Source organism: Hyperolius riggenbachi, chromosome 4 (assembly GCF_040937935.1).
Source record: "Hyperolius riggenbachi isolate aHypRig1 chromosome 4, aHypRig1.pri, whole genome shotgun sequence".
In the NCBI taxonomy this organism is placed as follows: domain Eukaryota; kingdom Metazoa; phylum Chordata; class Amphibia; order Anura; family Hyperoliidae; genus Hyperolius; species Hyperolius riggenbachi.
In genome coordinates this window covers 441,121,654-441,136,321 of record NC_090649.1, presented here as the reverse complement: position 1 = coordinate 441,136,321, position 14,668 = coordinate 441,121,654, and the positions used below count along the sequence as shown (strand labels likewise).

The 14,668-nt window shown below is 47.6% G+C and overlaps 1 protein-coding gene across 2 annotated transcripts in view; it reads left to right on the top strand.

The window, feature by feature from the left end:
- Nucleotides 1–14,668, top strand: part of TJAP1 (tight junction associated protein 1) — an 86,691-nt gene that overhangs the window by 60,309 nt on the left and 11,714 nt on the right. For both annotated transcript variants that reach the window (XM_068232570.1, XM_068232569.1), the window contains exon 7: nt 3,772–3,933. In XM_068232570.1, coding sequence (XP_068088671.1) covers nt 3,772–3,933 — 162 coding nt within the window. The remainder of the gene's footprint in view (nt 1–3,771; nt 3,934–14,668) is intronic.

Below are 14,668 nucleotides of genomic sequence, written 5' to 3'. Positions count from 1 at the left end.
GGGGGAGGGGGGCAGGGGGATGGGGTCAGACAATTCATTAGGAGAATTCTTCCCTCTTGCGTGATTTCCACTTTTCTATGTTTTCTGTGCCATGCTTTTCTGATAACATTTAAAAAATGATTTGTGATATTTCTCTCTTACTTATGGCTAACACGGTACAATACTCTACTGCTTCTCTCTGTAGTGGCTTTCTACTTTTCTCCCACATCCCAAATATATCCTGACAGGTTCATTGGCTTCTTTCCAGAGTAACCCTAGACTATAGTGGGGACACTGGGTTGTGAGCTCCTCTGAGGGACACTTACTGACATGGATCATTTAGTGTCCTCCTGTAAAGCGCTGTGGAAAATGTCAGTGCTAAACAAATGCATCATGGTAATAATTATATCTCCCAGAACAGTCTGTGTGCAGAATGGCTTTGCTTGTCCTCCTGTTGTATGCTGGTAAAACACCAAAAAGAGATGCCCACGCCACCCCTTCCATCCCTCCCTCGCCACCCCTTCCATCCCTTCCTCGCCACCCCTTCCATCCCTTCCTCGCCACCCCTTCCATCCCTTCCTCGCCACCCCTTCCATCCCTCCCTCGCCACCCCTTCCATCCCTCCCTCGCCACCCCTTCCATCCCTCCCTCGCCACACCATCCTTCCCTCTTTGGTCACGCCTTCTCTCCCTGCTCAGACCATACTTCCCTCCCTCGTCACACCCTCCTTCACTTCTTTCGCAAACCATCCTCCCCTTTTTCACCCGACTTTCAATAATTGTTTTTGAAAAGTCATTCTGGGAACAATTTGTGGATTTTGCATAACTGATCACTAACAATATTCTAAATGGGGTCAGGGAAGACCTTTTATTTACACTAATTTTCTAAATGAGCTTTCCATGAAACCTGTTTGTACGTGGCCGGAACTGTAATGGAACATGAAATAGTTTTGACACATTCTTTGTACAGAGGGAGGTGGGTGATAATGATGTAAGCTCAGTGTAAAATGACATCACTAGGATTACGCAGAGGGTGAGCGGCCACTCAGTATGTGGTCCGAGGGGTGCAAAGGTGGAGGCTGCGTTTGTGTTCCTGGGTATTCCCAGTCTATGCAGTCTCACTCTGAGGAAGCCGGCAGTTCGCCGGCTACACACGTGTCAGACCCTTTCAGGGTGGCTGCGGCATCCATCGGCAGTACTGGCTTGAGGCTACAAGCAGGTAATTTTGGTGGCGGCCTACGCTCCTGCATCACTCATCTACTTCACGCTGGCTGGTCCAGCGGGACTTTGACTACTAGGGCTGTTTATGGTTGCACTTTAGTGGTTAGATGTGGGCTATATATTGATGTCTACCTCTTTTTGTACTACAGTTGTGTGCAAGCTTACACACGCATATGTACTTATATTGTTTATCCACTTTTGTGCTTGTCTACAATTGATTATAGTTCATTGATTGACTTTTGTTTAACCTACATGATTGCTGGATGCATAGGCTCCGCCCCGCCTCTTACTATTATATTGTTGCCAGCCCTTTATTGGATATGATTACCGCAGCCACCCTACCCTTATTACAGGGTGTTTTTATATTTGATTGTCTTGTCTCCCTACTTAGTGTGTGTTATTGTGGAATTGATGTATTTTACTATATTTGCCAATTTTGATACAATATTGATAAATAAAACAATATTTACAATTTTTGCAATCTGGTGCAGTGTGAGATCTTTTCCCCCTTGTTTCTATTTCACTCTGTGCGCTCAGTCAGAGATCAGTACATGGGGAGGTGAGAGGAGGCAAACAGAAGCTGCACTGTATACAACAATTTGAGAGACAAACCCTTACATACAGATGGTCAGCACAGGCCATGGTGGCAAAGCAAGTGGGCGGCTATTGGCTGATCTCTGCCAGGACGCCCACTTGCTTTGCCAACCTGGTCTGTATATAAGGATTTGTCTCTCAGTAAATGGTTGTATGCAGTTCCAGTTTCTGTTTGCCTCTGCTCACCTTCCAATGTCAAGTTATTCGGTCCCATATATAGCTTGTTGAGGCCGAATGACTAAACTACATTTCATTACAGTTCTCTATTCAGCTTGGCTGGGAAATGAGAAGTACGAAGGAAGGAAAGTGAGAATTGTTAGCTGAGGCAATGAATAATTCACAAGGAAAGCTAATGTCACATTATACCCATTCTCCGGTGACTGGCATGCATTGTGTCCTGACAGACATGAGGCAAAGCGCCAACACTAATCCAGAGTATCTGGAGACCACGGACCGACCTCCAAACCTAACTACATGTAGCTACAGTGAGCACTGACTGACTTCTCAGCTCACTGCAGATCACCCACCCTGTTATCCCCTCTCCTCCCCCTCCTAACCCCTCTCACCTTCCACTCTCCCCCTTATCCCACCACCACCCAAACAACCCAACCTGAATACACATAACTTTATTAGACAGGGAACACTGACTGACCTCTAAGCCCACCACAGACCGCGCCCCCTCCCACTCCACTCTCTTATTCCCCTACTGAACAACACAACCTGAACACGTGAGGTGTGCAGACAGGCCCTGTAGCTCTGGGCAGGAACATGTGAGGATAGCAGACAGGCACTCTAGCTCTGGGAAGGAGCATGTGAGGCGTGCGGACACACCCTCAAACTCTGGGAAGGAGTGTGTGAGGAGCGCAGACAGGCCCCCTAGCTCTGGGTAGAAACGTAAAGGATAACAGACAGGCCCCCTAGCTCTGGGAAAAGAACATGTGAGGCGTGCAGACAGGCCCCCTAGCTCTGGGAAAAGAACATGTGAGGTGTGCAGACAGGCCCCCTAGCTCTGGGAAAGGAACATGTGAGGAGTGCAGACAGGGTCCCCTAGCTCTAGGTAGGAGCATGTGAGGAGTGCAGACAGGCCCCCTAGCTCTGGGTAGAAGCATGTGAGGATAGCAGACAGGCCCTATAGCTCTGGGAAGGCATGTGTGAGGAATGCAGACAGGTCCCCTAGCTCTGGGAAGGGGCATGTAAGGAGTGCTGACAGCCCCCTAGCTCTGAAAAAGGGCATGTGTGGAGTGCAGACAGGCCCCCTAGCTCTGGGTAGAAGCATGTGAGGATAGCAGCAGGCCCTCTAGCTCTGGGAAGGCATGTGTGAGGAATGCAGACAGGCCCCCTAGCTATGGGTAGAAGCATGTGAGGAATGCGGACAGACCCCCTGACTCTGGGCTGGAGTGTGTGAGGTGTGCAGATAGGCCCCTTAGCTCTGGATGGGAGCATATGAGGATAGCAGACAGGCCCCCTACCTCAGGGTAGAAGCATGTGAGGATAGCAGACAGCCCCTGTGAGTTGTGCAGACAGGCCCTCTAGCCCTGGGTAGGAGCGTGTGAGGAGTGCAGACAGGCCCCCTACCTCAGGATAGAAGCATGTGAAGATAGCAGACAGGCCCTCTAGCCCTGTGTGGAAGCATGTGAGGATTCCAGACAGGCCCCCTAGCTATGGGAAGAAGCATCTGAGGAGTGCTGACAGGCCCCCTAGCTCTGGGAAGGAGTGTGTGAGGAGTGTAGACAGGCCTCCTAGCCCTGGGAAGGAGCATGCGAGTACTGCAGACAGGCACTCTAGTGGGCAATTCATTTACCAGTGTTTTGGAGATGTGGGAAGAACCTGAAGTACCCAGACAAACAAGGCAGAACATACAACCTCCATTCAGATAGTGTACCGGCCAAGGTTTAAATGTTCTAATGTATATGTGTCTTTGCTGCGTCTCTGGAAGTCTGCGAATGGTTGTCACAGCTGACTTCTCTTTTATTGTCAGCTTCCTTCAGCTCCAGAATGATGAACTCCGTCGCCGTTTGGCTTATGCCACAACCAAAATGGAGGCCATGGAGCATGAGCTGGATGCTGGCCGCCATTACCTGGAGGTGGAGCTGAGTCATAACCGCGAGGAGCTGGACAAGCTGAAAGACAAGTTTCGTCGGTGAGTGAAGAATTATGACACTTTTCATACTTGTATTGCTCCCCCTCCCCCACGCTCCAAGAGATTGGGGTTTCCAGCCCTCCATCCCTGGGCCAGCCTTTGTCTACAATTACTTTCCCTCTAGTCACTCAGAGCCTTTGTTTTCCGCTAATAGAATAAAATTGGTTTTCTTTGTCTTTTCTGGTCTATTAGAAATTATAGCAAATCTATAGAGTTATACCTGGAAATATTATTATAGATTTATATAGTGCCAGACACTACCCTTTAGCATAATGTATAACGATAGAACACACTAACTTGCTGTAATGACCATTACTGTTTTACTTTCCCTACATGCCTCTTCCTGGTTCAGCAACATTACCCAATGCTTCTAACTGTGCAAAGGGCACATTTCGTGCAGTAAAGGCTGTGCAGCTAAAACACATAGGGGTCAATTCACCAAAGTGCGCTGCTCTAGTAGCCTGCCCTGAGTTAAAAAAACAACATAGTAGTGGCAACGCCTTAGTGATGTATTGCGGTCTCGCTACTTCACAGTGCGTTGCAGTTAAAAGAGCGTGCGTAACTTAGTAACGCTCACTACGCAGCACGACCGCGCGTACTCTGCGCAAGTTGTTTTTTAATTCTCGCTGCTAGAGCTGCGTACTTTAATGAATCGACCCCATAGAAACAAATCTATATCATGACTAAAAACTTAGAATAGTGAGAAATATTCCCCCATCTCCTGGAAACCAGTAAGTGGGATATAACTATGATGGCAAACTTGGCCAACCAGGATTCTAGTCCTCCTGGGAAATTCTAGGAGTTTGTGTGGTCCCCAGGGCCGGATTTACACCTCAGGAGCCTATAGGCACATAAGCTCTGGAGCCCTAAACTCCGCCCCTGAACAGTCCACACCCCTAATGCCACACCCCTTTTTCTTATTTAATAAAACTACACAATGTAATGTAGATACCCAGATAGGTAGGTGGTGGAGCACAGTAGGTAGGTATAGACAGCACAGAGAGAAGTCAGTGGGGATAGTTAGGTGGGAGAGTACAGCAGGTAGGTATAGAGTGCATAGGAAGGCATCAGTGGTGGTAGGTAGGTGGGAGAGCACAGAGAGGAGTCAGTAGGGGGTAGGTCGGTGGGAGAGTACAGTAGGTAGGTATAGAGAGTACAGAGAGTAGACAATTGGGGGTAGGTAGGTGGGAGAGCACAGAGAGGAGTCAGTAGGGGTAGGCAGGTGGGAGAGTCCAGAGAGGAGTCAGTGGGGATAGGTCGTGGGAGAGTACAGTAGGTAGGTATTGAGAGCACAGAGAGTAGACAGTTGGGGGTAGGTATGTGGGAGAGTACAGAGAGGAGTCAGTAGGGGGTAGATCGGTGGGAGAGTACAGTAGGTAGGTATTGCGAGCACAGAGAGTAGACAGTTGGGGGTAGGTAGGTGGGAGAGTACAGCAGGCCAGGTATGTAAAGAGAGCACATGCAGAGAGCAGTCAGTGGAAGGGTTAAAGCGGACTTGAACATAGAACTTCTGCTCTGCTCTAAAAGATACACAAGAGCATAATTACAGATTCATTACAGCTGATGCAAATCCTGCAATAAATCTGCATTGTGTCTACTCCCTTCGTTCATGGAAGCAGACATAGGCTTAACATTCTGTGCTTTCAAATAAGCTTAAAGGAGTAATCAATCAGATAATGCTACCCCCAGTACTACTTACCCGGGGCTTCCTCTAGTCCCTGGCAGCCGCTCTGTCCCTCGTCGCAGCTCCGGCGCTGGTCCCTGACATTGCCTCGCCAGTTTCCTCTATTGTGCCACTGTTAATCACCTCCACATGGTCCGGAGTGTGCTGCGTAGACGGCGACACAGAACTACTGAGCCTGCACAGTACACCGCGGGCATGTGGAGGTGATTGCCAGCGGCGCTCGCACAGGTGCAGTAGAGGACGACCTGGAGGTCTGGGACCGGGGGGCCAGGGGCGGAGAGTGGAGCTGTGGCGAGGGACATATCGGCTGCCAGGGGCTGGAGGAAGTAATACTGGAGGTAGCATTGATTGATTGATGACTCCTGATTGATGACTTATCTGACTGATGACAGGGGAGAAATTACAATTTGTGATTAGACACAGATTAGTGGGGATTAGACAGGCTAAACTCTTTAATACATACTGTGCACTTCATGGTTTCCTTCTGTACTGTGCACGAGTTCAGGTCCACTTAATACATCTCTGCTCCAGAGGACTGGGTGAGGCTTTTCTTGAGCTGGAGGTTATTCCAGGTGCTTTGCACCAGACAGGCAGCTCTCCTAGGAGTTGGAGGGGGCGGAGCCACAGAAACGACAAGTCCCTCTTCTACCAAGTATGTCGCGCGGCTCCGAACAGCAGCTGAGGGGAACTTGGGGACAGAAGAAGGCCATGGCAGAGGAGAGCCGAATAGAATCCGGAGGAGCGGCGGCCGCCCAAGCAGCCCCCTCGGTGGCGACAGGAAGGATGCCCACGGCTCCTCCATGCGCTCCAGGCCGGCTTAACGTCACTCTTCAGCAGCGCCCCCGCGTCCTCTCTATGGTTACACACAGCGTGACATGGAGAGGATGCTGGGGGCGCTGCTGAGGAGCGACATCAGCGCTGGGTCTGGAACGCACAACCAAATTTTGCATGCGCCGCTCGCCGACGCAGAAGGATGAAGCCGCTGCCTGCTGCCACGTTGTTAATGAATGGATGGAGGACGAGGAAGAGGCACCTCACAAACGGCTTTGTCCCTAGGCACGTGCCTATAGTGCCTAATGGTAAATCCGGCCCTGGTGGTCCCTATAAGCTTTCCAGTAGGGCTTTGATGAACAGACTGTAACATACAGTGCTGTGATAGTTCATCTAAATTCCCACAGTCATATTTCCACAAAATCTTTTGTGTGGAGTTCAACAGGTTTTATCCATCAGCTGTGCATGCATAAAGATTTGTTTTCCCAGATGCCTTTCAATACTCATTTTTCAGCAGGATGAACAGCACGTGACTCTTCATCCTCTCAGTGAGGATTGGGGTTGTCTCGCACTAACATTTGGATAAGCCACTGATGTTGATGCAGGAGTGCTTCAGCTTGAAAAGGGGATGATGTCCCAGTTAAGCACAACTATAGATAAAGCAGGCACTTCCTTAGCCACTTCTGTACCAGCAGTCTCTGGCCCCTTAAGGACCACAGACTTCTGGTATGACAAAATGCGGTTTGCCGACGAACCGCCGAACAGACCCGCTGGTCACGCCGCTCACACATCGCCACAGGCCAATGAAATCTGCTCATGACCGACACACAGAGCTCTGCTGTTGTATTGACGGCAGGGTGAGTGAGCTGTGGCGGGGAAGAGCGGCAAGAACATGCGGCGGCGATGTTGAAATCAACCTCCTGTCAGAAATAAGTGGCCCCAAACAGCACGTACAGTGCTGCTCATAATTATTCATACCCCTGGCAAATTTTGACTTAGTTACCTTTATTCAACCAGTAAGTCATTTTTTTTATTTTTTATTTTTTTTACAGGAAATGACATAGCTGTCTCCCAAAGGATAATAAGACGATGTACAAGAGGCATTATCGTGGGAAAAAAATTCTCAGCTTTTATTTACATTTGATCAAGTTTCCACTCCAAAATTATTCATACCCTTCTCAATAGAAAGCCTTTATTGGCACTTACAGAAATCAAATGATTCCTATAATTGCAGACCAGCTTTTTGCACGTCTCCACATGTATTTTTCCCAATTCATCTTTAGCAATGAGCTCCAAATCTTTCAGGTTGGAGGGTCTTCTGCCATCACCTTGATCTTTAGTCCCTCCACAGATTCTCAATTGGATTCAAGTCAGGACTCTGGCTGGGCCACTCCAAAACGTTAATGTTGTTGTCTGTTAACTGCTTTTGCTGTGTATTTTGGGTCATTGTCATGCTGAAATGTCCACTGGGGCCCAAGGCCAAGTTTCTCTGCAGACTGCCATGTTGTCATGTATTGCTCTTTTTTCTTGGTGCTGTTTACTGTGATTAGGTTCCCTGGTCCATTGGCTGAACCCCCCCCCAAAGCATTGGGTTCCCACCACCATGTTTGACGGTGGGGATGGTGTTCTTTGGGTTGAAGGCTTCTCTTTTTTTTTTACGCCAAATTAAGGATTCAAACATCATTGGGACCAAACCATTTAATTTTTGTTTCATCTGACAATAACACAGAAGACCAGAAGTCGTCTTCTATGTCCAGATGACCATTTGCAAAGGCCAAGCAACATTTTGTGTGCCTTATCTGGAGAATTGGTGTCCTCCTTGTCTGCATCTGTGAAACCCAGCAGTGTGCAGTGTCCGTTGGATTGTCTGGCTTGAGACATTGCCACCAGCAGATCCCAAATTCACCAGGAAGGCATTGGTGGTGATCCTTGGATTCTTTTTCACACCTCTCCCTATCCTCCTGGCCCGCGAAGGTGTCACTTTTGGCTTCCGACCACGCTTTCCACAGTGCAGAACATCTTGTAGTTTTTAATAATGCTTTGCACTGTAGCCACATTTATAAATGGCCTTGTAGCCATTTCATGACTGCTCACAAGCAGCCACAATGCGCAGCTGCAAGTCCTCACTGAGCTCCTTGGTCTTAGCCATGACTGTCCACAAACCGACTGCAGAGAGCTGCTTTTTTTTACCTGTTGAGTTGATTAAAACAGCTGTTCCCAATAAATTGGCGTAATTAGGATGCTTTAAAACAGCTTGGACTATTTGCAATGGTATAGAACTTTGGATTTTCCCACAGACTGTGACAGTTTTTGAAGGGTATGAATAATTTTAGATTTGACACTTTTTGCTCAAATGTAAATAAAAGCTGATAAATGTTTTTTTTTTCCCACAACAATGCCTCTTGTACATCGTCTTATTATTTTTTAGGAGAGACACGTGTCCTTTCCTGTAAAAAAAAAAATGACTTGCTGGTTGAATAAAAGTAACTTGAAATCAAAAAAATTGCCAGGGTTATGAATAATTATGGGCAGTACTATAGATTTCAACAAGCATGGTCTGGGAAAGGTTAATGAATCTTTATTAGTTTATAGAAGAAAATCCAAATAGCAAACATTTTGAGACCACAAAGGGCCTCTTTCTCAAGCCAAAGGCAAGTATCTGTCTTCTGCCTGTGTTTTCTGCCATTGACCCCCTAGACTTGTCCTGCTCAATGCTAGACATATCCAAGAAGAATGTATGGTGTGGTTGCAGCCTCTCTACAAGTGAAACCGTTCCCTGGTAAATGAGCCACCTTATTTAGTCCATGATCATTTTTCATTCTGCAACTTCTGCTTGGCTTCTTTTTTGGAAAGATGGGTGACTTGAAAAGACTAACAGCAGGTTGAAACACTCCCAAATGCAAGCAAAGCTTGAATAGTCTCTGTTGTTTCTTGGTAACCCACAGATATCAGATATTGTGTCACGTACACTGTGGTGGTATGATGGGCTTTATTGCAGACATTGGAAAATAGATTTCGCAACTGTTGTGCAGTCTGTTGTACTGAGCAGGCGTAGTACTTGCCAGATGATGTGGTCGTGCAGGCACAGAAGACCCGACCCGCCGGCAGGGTCGTGATCATGAGGTGGGGCCAGCGAGACAATGCAGAGAACCGGAGCTGCGGCGAGGGGCTCAGACGGCTGCGAGGGGCTGGGAGAAACCCCAGGTTATTAAAAAAAAAAAAAAATAGATTTGTATATTCACATTTGGAGTCCTTTAAGTGCCGAATACATAGTGAGTAGTCAGGTCGATATCAGTCCTGAGTATGGGGATCTGCCTGTTTGTCAATCATGTATGCGCTATGGAACCTTACCACCCCTTCCTCTGTTTAGAGGGAGGCCAGAAACCCACTAGAAGCGATTTCTAATCTAGTGATTTGAAAAAGCTCTTGCTAATGCAAGATCAGAAAATCACTAAGCAGTTTAGACTAGTCTACTGATGGTTTTTAGTCCACTGATGGTTTGGTCAGTTACATCAAAGGGGAATTCGCTATTACTAAATGTTTTAGACCTGGTCTAAAATACTTGGTAATTAGGTCGGTAAAGCAGGGGAAAAGATCAAAAGATGCAATTCACAAACGAGTAGCTATGACTGACGTCCTTCTCCTCTGATGAGCTCTCTTCTGCATACAATTAAACTCCTGCATAATTAATTCAAAAGGTTCCATCCTCACATCTAAATTACTTCACAGAATTACTTTACCGACAGAAATCAGCTGGTCTAATCTGTCGAAAGTGGGTGTGGTTACTCCTTGTTTGCCTTTGTGAATTGTGTAATTACTGAATGTTAAGCCGGGTCTACACGGAGCGATCCGGCGGCTCAATTAGCCGCCGGATCGACTCTGCCGCATCCCCGCGCGTACCCGCTAGTCCGCGCGTGCGTCGGATTCGATTCCCCCTTGTCCCCGCCGGCGCCGCTTATCTTCCGCTTGATTCCCCGCTATTGTTCGCTCGCGAGGAATCGGCCGCGGCGAGATCGGACCTGTCGGATCTAGCGCGCCTCTACTGTACCCCGGACAGGAAGTTCTGTGAAGCCAGCCGGACTCGGAGCCCAGCGCAGAGAAGACAGCAGAGACCGGAGGACTCGCGCCGGCGGAGCAGGTAATGTGTAGCTGGCCGGGGGGGGGGGGGGGGGATTTCATGCTGAAATCGATTCACAATCTGTTTGCAGTAAAGGCAGCCATACGATCCCTCTCTGATCAGATTCGATCCCAGCTGAAGACCTACCTGCCTTGGTTCATGCATTTGTATCCTCCCGCCTAGACTACTGCAACGCCCTGTTCATCGGATCTACAGAAAAGGTTCTGCGCCCCTTACAGCTAGTACAGAATGCTGCAGCCAGACTCCTAGCCAATGCCCCCCGCAGCTCACACATCACCCCAGTACTGCAAACTCTTCACTGGCTGCCAGTAAAATGGAGAATCAATTTTAAGATCTGCCTGCTGACATTCAAGGTCGATATCAGTCCTGAGTATGGGGATCTCAGCTCTACACCACATGGGACCCAAATACATAGCGGATCTATTGGAACTTTATGCCCCTCCACGCACCCTCCGCTCTGCCAACAAGATGAAGCTGATTATTCCCAGGATACACTTAACATTTGGTGCTCGGGCCTTTTCCTACGCAGCCCCTACTCTATGGAACTCACTTCCACAATCAGTACGAGAGGCTCCCTCTCTGGACAGCTTTAAAAAATGGCTAAAAACTCACCTATTTTCCCTAGCCTTTGAGACTGCATAATGCAGGGTCACTGCGCTTTGAGTCCCCAGGGAGAAAAGCGCTATATAAATATTATTGTTCTTGTTATTGTTATCTATCTGATCTATCTGTTGGTCGATCTGATGGCAAATCAACCAGTGTATGGCTACCTTAAAACATTACACCAAACCATCAGTAGACTTTAAACCATCTGTAGACTAGTATAAACTGCTTAGGCCATTGTGGGTTTCTGGCCAGAGGATGCTTTGTGACAATGCAAAGGTGTTTTTACTTCCCTATTAGGAGAGTCCGTTGACCAGGAAGATGACTACTTTGGTTCAGATGCAAATGGCCAGTTTGTTTTTTTAGTTGCTTTTTTGTATTCAAGGAGCGCAGAAATAATTGTCAGCACTATGCAGGATAGTGGCATATTACAGTGGGATCTCAACAGCATCGCTATATATGGGCAGGCAGATAAAATTTTATGTAGATAAATGTAAGATCATGCACCTTGCATGAGCCAATGTGGTAGAGCAACATATAAAATAAATGACTTGCAGCTGGGAACATCAGACTTGGAGAAGGACTTGAGATACACTTACCACATAGGGGGACACAAGCTCAACCAATCATTATGCTGGCCATGTAGGGGGAGACAGGAACAGCCAGTTATTACACTGACCACATAGGGGAACACAGGCAGGTGACATGGGAACAGCCAATCATTACACGGACCAGGTAGGGGGGCACAACAGCCAATTGCTTTTCCTGTGTCCCCCTATATGGTCAGTGTACTTGAGAATACTGATTGATAACAAGTTAAACACTTGTATTCAGTGCCAAGCAGCGCTAGCTAAAGCAAATAAAATTCTGGGATGCATAAAGCAGGAAATAAAACCTGCTAGTATACTATTCACTTGTGAGGCCACATCTGGAGTATGGTATACAGTTTTGGGCACCATGCTATACAAAGGAATCAGATTCCTTTTTTCAATTCACTTCCTTCGGGGGGCGTGGCTTTTCGAGTGACGTCGCAGGGGAGGTGTGTCTCCTACCAGCAAGACTGGTGAGCGTGGATGGCGGCGGATCTGTTGCTAGGCAACAGTCATGTGACCCGGAAGGGTGGGACAGCTGGGCTGTCTAGCCTACCACGGATGACTCTCCACGTGGATGCGCCAATCACAGCGTATCAGGAGCGGCCAGCAGCGGTGACATGTGACGCAGCGCTCGGTGAGTGATTCTCACTAGCGCCTGTCACAGCCTGTCGCGGAGACAACGAGGATATTCCGCAGTTTGGGGACTAGGATCTGTGTCACTACTTGCAGGCATCTTCAGGTTAGTTGATGACATGACCATGGCTTACAGTATGCACAATAGGGCTTAATAGGATGTTTGTTTGCTACAATTGTGTAATGTGTTTACATATGCAAATTGGGGTATGTTTGAACTCGAGGGGGGAGGGCTTTGTGATTGGCTGACTGCTTATTAGGCTGTATGGATTGTCTTCACATTGTTGCCATTCTGTATTGTATTACCTTGACAAAGGGGACCCCACGGGGCCCCGAAACGAATCGTTGGCATATGGAGTGGACTTGTGTCACGTTGTTTGAATAAACCCGGAACTTGGTTCATTGAGTGTGCGGACCTGGATTTTTTTGCATTACTTATTGGTCCAGCACCTCCACAGTGGTGTGTGATTCTTTTTTTGATTTATGGATTCATACTATACAAAGGACATTGATTAATTTAGTTGCCCGTCCTTGTACCTGGTATAGAATGTCAAAGGGGTGGAAGGTCTCAGTTGCCAAGAAAGGTTCCCAGATCATTCCAATCTTGTTTTTTGCTTCATTGCAAGAATGTGAATACTAGATGCCTCTCTTGGAGGTGCCTGCTTCCTGCGATGTCCCTTGATTTAATTTTAAGAGTCACGTACTTGAAAATTATGATTTCACTTCTTTACGCTCAGTTACAAATTTTTTATGCATAACTAAAGACTCTTCAAATGGTCTTTTACTACCTGCATCTACAATGACAATTTATCTACATTTTTTGCTCTTGTGGGTAAAGGCTTGTACATGTGTTTGACTAAAGTTGGATGAGGCGGCCGATAACGACCGCTCAGCCGATAATCAAGCGTGTGTACGGCAGCCCCCAACCCATGCGTGATCTGCCCGACTCATGTACTCATCCCCAGCGACAGACGATTGATTATGTCCATGCCACTAGCCAGCCTGCTGCGTCGCACCACGCATGGGCTGTGCTGTTTCATCGCCCTGCATGCAACAGAGCACATCATCGGCTATACAGCTGACATATCTGTGCAGCCCAGCCATGTCGCCCAAGGGGATAGGGTCCCGATCCCCGATGGGCAACATCCACCAAAGGTGTGTACCCACCTTGAAAACAAGTAGTAGTAAGATAGTAACTTAGTTTGGTTGAAAAGACGTCCGACCATTAAGTTAAACCAGAAAAAGTTGCAGCTACAGTTTGGTTGTTTATACTTTGAGATATACATTTCTGCCAATGCCTGGTGCGGATCCGCCAAACCACTAGCACTGGCATACTAATTATACTCCATTGGAAGGTGAATCCTGGTGCACTGTACCCTGACCTATACCCATATGGTCCATGATATGGGGGGGTTCTGGAAGAAAGGGGCATCAAAGCCTCCTTCTCTCCCCAGAGCAGTTGACCATACAATGGACAAGGAACCCTTTCCCACCTCCTGTGCCTGCCCAAGAGAAGGTGAGGGACCTGGGATGGGCAGATCATTGTGGAATTTGGGTGTCCCTTTTAACAAGAGGCCCCCAGATGCCTGATCCTCCAAGTGAAATGGTTCAAGGGGTTGTATTGTACCCTTACCAATTCCACAAAGGGTTAAGTACAAATAAAAACTACCGGTAACCACAAAATAAGTACTTACCTTTTAATAGATGCCCCACGCCAATATACTCTGCACCTTGGTGAAAGATCCTTGACAAACTCATGCACCCACCGCACTCGTTGTATTTGCGTTTAACAAGCCCCAGCAAAGCATCTTAGGATTCCCAAGGCATATATAGTGTTTTTTTTTTTTTTATTTACTTGGGGCTTCCTCCAGTCCCCTAGGCTTGTAGGTCCCTCCCTGTCCTCCCAATCCTCTTCCTCGATCCGCTGTTTAGCCCGGTACAGTGTGCAACTTAGCTAAGTCACGCATTACTGCGTGTGCAGTGGCCTGGTGGCAAACTTCATTGATCCCACTCCCGTAGGTGGGAGTGCTTTGCACATGCACACTAAGTTAAGACTCGTAGCGGGGCTCTTTGTCTTGTGGTGTGCCATTTCTTCCATTTTAGCTGTGTTTGTGTTCCATTTTCTAAGACCTGTTTTATGTTCTCCCTTTATGTTCCATGGCTCTGTCTTGTGCCCACCCTCTTTTGTTTTCTCACTCATTTTCATTGGCCTTCTGCCTCCTGTCTTCTTTCCCTTTATTATGCCACCCTGCCCTTTTATTGTCCTACTTATGTCTTTCTGCCTTTTTCTCTTCACACCTTTTCTGGCCTTAG